We start from the raw sequence: 6,730 nt of genomic DNA on the forward strand, positions 1-6,730 counted from the left end.
GTGTTGCTTAACTGACTTAAAGACCTTTTTGGTGTCTGCTCTTTACCAGCCCTGAGCAGCACAGGGAAAGAGGCCCTGGAGTTGGGTTGCTGGGATTTGAAAGCAAACTCTGACTGTGTGCCCTTGGGCAAGCTCCTGCTCCTTTGGGGGTGGAGGACAAGACAACTTTTTCACGAATTTTCCCAGTACAGCTCAAAGGGCTCACAGTCCCAAAGCAGTCAGTTCACTGTCACCTCTGAAGGACTCAGTGACACCAAGCCGCAGTTCCTTCCTCCAAGAGCCCAGCCTTTTAGACTGGGGGACATGGGGCTGCTATCTCCAGCCAAGATCTGCTGGGAGTGAGGAGAGTTGGGAGGAAATATTTTGGAAAGTCTCAAAGACCTGAGGGATCACATGTGGGTGCTTCTCAGGTCTGGGTCCTAAGGTCCCCTCTGTTTGGCTAAATAGTGGTTTTAGATACATAACCTGGTGTTGGGTTCTGCGACAATTTAAGCAAAATGAGAAGGCAAAGTCTGGTCACCAGGAGGCCTGCGTTCCACATATGTGTGGTGACATTTGCATGGCTACCCTCAAACATCACATGCCAACTTTCTTCCTCCCCCCCCCCCTCTCTCTCTCTCTCTCTCTCTCTCTCTCTCTCTCTCTCTCTCTCTCACACACACACACACACACACACACACACACACACGCACATTCTAGTGTACACACAAAGCAACAATAATGATGTTAATAAGGAAGGCGGAGCTATTCTAATTAAGACAGGAATTGTTCCAATCAGGCAAACCTTGGGCTGGGTGCCGCAGGGCCTGGATGGGGAGGGATGACCTGGCTTCACCTGATGGACTCCCGATTCCAGGACCTCACTTCCTCCACTACCACCATTTTTTCTCAGAATATTTTTAAACTGTGCATGGTCTGTTCCAGTGCTTTTTGAAAATAAACAAGAGAAACCAACTCCCTGTGCTCCCCACTGCCACCGGGTGCACAAGACCGACGCCAGACCTGCACCTCCCCACGGCTGACTCTTAACCTCTTGACAGCTACCCCGCTTCCCATGTTTTTGCCCTAGTTTAATCTTCGTATCCTGCACACATCCTTTATGGGACAATTGAAAACAAAACTAGCACAGACTTGGATGAGGGAGACCAGAGGGGGACTCTCAGTGTGTTAGTTTAGGGCACTCCTGACCCAAGGTTGCCCCGACTCTTCAGTACTGCTCCAGGGCTCAAAAAACTGTCCTTTGCCGACCAATGAGAGTAATAAGCCAGCTTGGGATTCATCTGGTTATGACCTCAAGAATCATCCGGCTCCTCGAAGAGTAGTGACTCCTCAGGACCTGAACTGAATGCAGTTTCTCATAGAGAAAAGACATTGAAAGCAAATGAAAGTGGATTAGGTTCCAGAAATTCTAAAGAATTCTGCTCTCCCGACCTAGTTTTCTATGACCCTTTTATTGCTACCAGCCAGTCACAGCCGCCTTGAGCTTCCTAAGTAGAAATAGGCCTGGCCAAAGTAGCTGGTAGCTCAGGCCTTTAGCCCCAGCAGAGGAGAGTGGGGATTTCTGAGTTCAAGATCAGCCTGGTTTACCAATCAAGTTCCAGAACAGCCAGGGCTACACAGAGAAAGCGCATCTCCAAAAACATGAAAGCAAACAAACAAAAATGTCAGTCTTTGGCTCTCCGAAAGAGAAGAATTGCAAAGGAAGGCTCTGGGTATCATCCCTGGCACTGAAGGGGAGTGAGAAGAACAGGGATGTTAAGTATACTGTTAAGTGAGAAAAAAAAAAAAATCTTACTCTGATGTTATTGAACACAAACAGAAGGTGAAAGAGACAACGGAAGTGGCCCAAGCCTCTGCAGGACCCAGAGAGGCAAAACTTAATCTTAGGAAGAGTGAGAATGTGGGTAATTTCCAGAGGATTTTCCAGACTGTGAATTAGGCGGTGTGTTGGGCACCTGGGTTGATCAATGGTAGAGTGTTACCCTACCTGAGCTGGTAGGGGCCTCAGAGCACCCCTCTGAGAGGATGGGACTCACTGCCTTACACCCAGCAACAGAGAGCCTGACAGAGCACACTGGCAGGAGTGTCCGGCCCTTTGACATTGTAACAGGATGCTGTCATCTACAAAGCTCACGAACCGATAATCTCACTTATTAGGGACTTCTACAGCTATCCCGGGATGCAAGCAGTGGCCACGGCAGAGCGGATGGATTAGTTTAGACCCAGGAAATAGAATGCTAGGGGCTGAGCTACATATATCCACCTAGCTGCAGGCAGTGCTGGCTGCCTCAGGTGTGTGGGAGTGGGGGTGGAGAGTGGGGCACCTGGTATGGCCAACTATTTGCATGCAACTGCATCTTTACCCTCTGCACGTCCTCGAGGAGCCTAAATGGCAGTACCTACGGTCATCTCCTCCACTATGGGGGTTAGGAGGTGACACTGGCAAGCAGCTTGCTTCCCTGCTGCAAAATGCTGACTCCTGACCCAGCCTTGCTAAGCCAATCATGGGCCCACTGCAGAGCTCGGGTCCTAAACTCCGCAGCAATGTCGCGGCTGCATATCTGTTGCTAGCCCTGCTGACTTTGCCACCTAGCTACAGCTCCAGAGCAGCGGACAAAGCCAGGATCCACCCCGATTTCCAAGCAGAGGTCAGTTATCCGGTCCTGAGTACTGGGGATAGAGGTACTGCCGGAGAAAAAAGGTGAGCCGCCACCTTTAAGTCTTTGCCCCATTTTACCAAACCTAGTTCTCTCATCTGTAAAACCAGCAGAGCGGTTACGTGGGTCAATCGAAGGTGTGTTAACTACAGTGAAATTACTGCCATACCGAGAGAAGATGCCAGTCAGTTTAGAGAATCTCCCCAGAACGCACGCATGGACTCTCACAATCCCCCACCCCACTCCGAGATAGATGTGAGCACCATCTCCCACCTCAGTGCTCAGCCAAAAACAGCTCCGGAGGTTGGCGAAGGACCCCAGGGGCTTCCAATGGGAGACAGAGTCGGGGAAGCTGGACGAGGGTCCTTGGCACTTCCATCAGTAAAAGGACTGTGGCATCAAGGAAGACGACTCAGAGTGCTGCTCTTCTCTCGACGCCCAGCAACAGTGGGGCCGATTGGGCTGAGGTTGGGCGCTCTAGGGTCAGCGTTTACTCCCTCCTTCTCTGATGCGAGAAGACGCTGACACTTTGGGCTACCCCCATTTGCTCACAGGCAAGTCATAAAAACCCTCACGCCCTCCGCCGCTAACCTTGAAAAAAGGCTGCCCCTCCGAAAATACCAGACGACCTCAGAAAACACTTAAGGAGGGGCGCAGGGTGCCTTAGCTTTCATCGGTGCAGGTTCTATTAATGTGTCCTATGCCTGAGACCTGGAGGAGGCCTCTGCGCTCGCCCGCTCGGAAATCCTAAAAGAAGCACGCGTGCGTTAGCGCACTCACTTTAATGGGAAGAGGATTCTCATTTCTTACAGCAAGAGGTAAAAACATAAATACGGGTGGGTGGGCGGCGGCAAGGCAACCAGGGCCCGGGCTCCCGGCCCAGGCTCCGGGTCCTAGTGCGGAATCCGTCGAGGGTGCCCGTGGCCCTAGAAGTGATCTCCCAGGGCCGAGACACCAGGCTACGTCAACAAAGGGGGATGGGGTCGGAGAAAGGTCCCAGGCCTGTGCGAGGGTGAGTGTGAAATCCGAGGGACAGGACATAGTGGAAGCATTTCCATCCCCGGAGTCATAGCCCTTCTCCTAAAAGTGGGAGTCGGTCCAGGGCGCCCCAGACCGGCTCTTTCCCTACCAGGCTCGGATGCCGTGCAGCGTGGAGACACCCGAATTGCCCTGCGGCATCCCGGGACTCTGCACGGTGTTCAAGTCCCCGACGCCGAAGTTCACGAAGTTGCTGTTGGCGGCAGCGGCGGCGGCGGGGGGCTGCGCGGCGGGGGGCGCGGCGGGGTAGGCGGCGCAGCTGTAGCCCGGGCTGCAGGCGGCGCCGCCGTAGCCCGGGTAAGGGTAGGCGTTGTAGCCGTAGGCATTGAGACCCACGCCGTAGGCGGGAGCGTAGGCTGCCGAGTCCCCCAGGCAGGGCTTCCCATCGCGCACCAGCACGGGCACCGCGATCCTGCGCGCGGGCGGCGGCGGCGGCCCCAGCAGCTCCAGAGTCTGGTCCTGCCGCTGCCGCTTGCACTTGTAGCGACGGTTCTGGAACCAGATCTTGACCTGCGTGGACGTGAGCTTCAGCACGCTGGCTAGCTGGTCGCGCTCGGGCGCCGACAGGTACCGCTGTTGCTTGAAGCGCCGCTCCAGCTCGTAGACCTGCGCCTGCGAGAAGAGCACGCGTGGCTTCCGTCGCCGCCGCGCGCGTGGTCGCTCGGCGCCGTCCGTCTCGGCTTTGTCCAGCTCCACCGCCTTCTGCAGCGCGCACAGCTCTGAAGGGGGAGGCAGAGAGATGGCCGGTTAGAGCAGCGGGTCCCGGGAGCTCAGGGCCCTCGTGGGCTGGGGGAGGGGGGGTGTCACCCTAGTCCTGTGAGAGACGCCCAGCTCCTCTTAGGCTCATCGCCGAGTGCACGGGGCTCGCACGGTTCGATGTTGGCGCAATTGCGCATCTGGGAAAAGCCCGAGTAGCTTGGACACCTTACGGGTTTCAGGACAAAATAAAACAAGAGAAATCTCGGGCGATCCATCCCAAACCCCTTCCCCGGAGAGTCCGCGTTCTCATGGCAGTCTGTGATGTAGCTTTTCTGGTTGCAAAGAAAATAAAAACGTAAGGATGCTCGGAGTGAATTACGTTAGGAATACTTCGGTTTGACCCTCGGGTGGAGCAGCTTTTAAGCAGTAATTAAAGAACGAGAAGGCCCAAAGCTCGGCGGCTCCAGCAGAGCTGCCAGCTGATGTTAGCGCGGCTTCTGGACTTGCCAGTAACCGTGGGAGGACTGAGGCCTCTACACCGGCCCTGCGGGATTCCGGTTGGTAGTAATCAGTTCTAGTTCTCCTCCGATGTTCCTGGACCTTCTCTCAAGCATTCCTAGAGAAAACCTAGGGATGTTTTTCTGACTCTCAGAAGCCATTGGGCCTCTCTGGCTTTGCTCAGATCCAGAGCTGGGCCCGGGTCTTCCCTGTTCCTTCTGTGAGCAGGCCAGGAGCCCCCCTCTCTACTCTGAGATATCTGGTATTCGGCTACCTTCGGAAGCCTGCTCTTCACTTCTCAGTGTCTTTATTCGTTCCGTATTTTCCAACATTTCCCAGAAAGGACTTTCTACCTGGTCCTGCCTGGAAATTGTACTGGAAAAACAAAGCCAACCCCCAACTCCTGGGATCCACAGCACCACAGCTCAAAATCAAGACCATGTCCCCAGATTCCTCTCTTTTGGCACAAAGGAGGCAAGGCCCAGAAAGGCAGGGTGGGCTACACAAGGCCCAGGATCGGCGGGGCTAAGCTTTCTGTTTAGCAGTTCTCAGTGTCTCAAAATACACCAAATCTGAAAGAGATCTTAACTCTACAACACTAAGATTTGTTCTACCGCGGATTGTTAGATAGCTCAACTTTTAACAGATCCAAGAGCAAGGCCCTAATCTACTGGGGGTCTTGTAGGCCGAAAACAATTTAAACACTCTCTCTCTCTCTCTCTCTCTCTCTCTCTCTCTCTCTCTCTCTCTCTCTTCTGATTCTCTAAATTCGGCGTTCCCTCTAAACTTCCGATTGACTGCAGAGCGAGAAGATCCTGGACAACCCGGAATCTTACACTCCAAACTCCTCGCGCCCAGCCTTCACCCCCAGACCAGCTACTGTCAGGCCTGAGTTTTCTGGCTCAGGGTTTTGGGCATGAAAGCGACTCCAGGGTGGAAGGGCTTGCTTGAGGTTCTCCTTACCTTTCTTGTCCGCCCGAGGGTCTTTGGCTTGTTCAGGGTCACCATAGGCTCGCGGATAAAATGTGGGGGCGGCTGGGAAGGCAGGAGAGCACTTGGGGGGCGAAAGAGCGGGGCCCAGCTCCGCGCGCAGCTCTGCCAGGCCGGGCGCTGCCGCCTCGGGCCCGGAGTAGGCCTCGGGCTTGAAGGCGGCCAGCATGCAGGAGGCGGGCGCCAGGGTGGCCTCGAGGCGCGCAGACAGGTCCCCAGCCGCCAGGCTGCGCTGCTGCTGCTCCAGGTTCAGGATGTCTTTGACTGAGAAGGGCGTGGGTGTGAGCGCAGGGCTGGGGAACATCGTGGCGACGCCGGTCTCACAGCGCCAGGTGGGTGGCAGAGAGTGGCGCTGCCCACCCCCGGGGACAGCCTCCCCTCATGGTGCCCGCCGCCCGCCCGCGCACCCGCCTCTCTGCCCTGGATGTGGCGCGCGGCAGCAGGTAGCGCGGAGCACCAGGGGCAGAAGAGGCGGGAGCAGGCCGAAGTAGGGGGGATTCAGCCTGCCATTGGGCCAGGGGCCTCGATGACAGGAGCGACGGGCAGTTCTGCGTCACCTAATATAGACATAGGGATAGGAAAAAAAAATTCTGCTCAGCTTTTTTTTTTAAAGGGGCCGCGGCACATTTGGAATAGTCTCCCACTCCTGCAGGAGATTGTTCCTCCTTAGCCTGAAAATCCCAGGCAGACGCACTCAAAGAAAATACCCGATTCTGTTGTGCTGGGTCTAAACGCAAGGTTGGGGTGGATCTAGGATTTGAATAAATATTCTTTTGCACCTATCACTAAATGAGCTAGTGAGGATGGGTGAGGGAGTTATTTTTCAGGGATCAAGACCATGACTACAA

The 6,730-nt window shown here is 54.9% G+C and overlaps 1 protein-coding gene across 1 annotated transcript; it reads right to left on the reverse strand.

The window, feature by feature from the left end:
* Window positions 1–3,341: 3,341 nt before the first annotated feature.
* On the reverse strand, window positions 3,342–6,289 carry Nkx2-5 (NK2 homeobox 5). The gene is made up of 2 exons (XM_034507396.2): window positions 5,856–6,289; window positions 3,342–4,414 (listed from the first exon to the last, which is right to left on the reverse strand). Exons 1-2 carry the CDS (start codon window positions 6,184–6,186, stop codon window positions 3,783–3,785), a joined length of 963 nt encoding a protein of 320 aa, XP_034363287.1. The 5' UTR covers window positions 6,187–6,289; the 3' UTR covers window positions 3,342–3,782.
* Window positions 6,290–6,730: the final 441 nt, after the last annotated feature.

This window comes from Arvicanthis niloticus, chromosome 6, assembly GCF_011762505.2.
Source record: "Arvicanthis niloticus isolate mArvNil1 chromosome 6, mArvNil1.pat.X, whole genome shotgun sequence".
Taxonomy (NCBI): Eukaryota; Metazoa; Chordata; class Mammalia; order Rodentia; family Muridae; genus Arvicanthis; species Arvicanthis niloticus.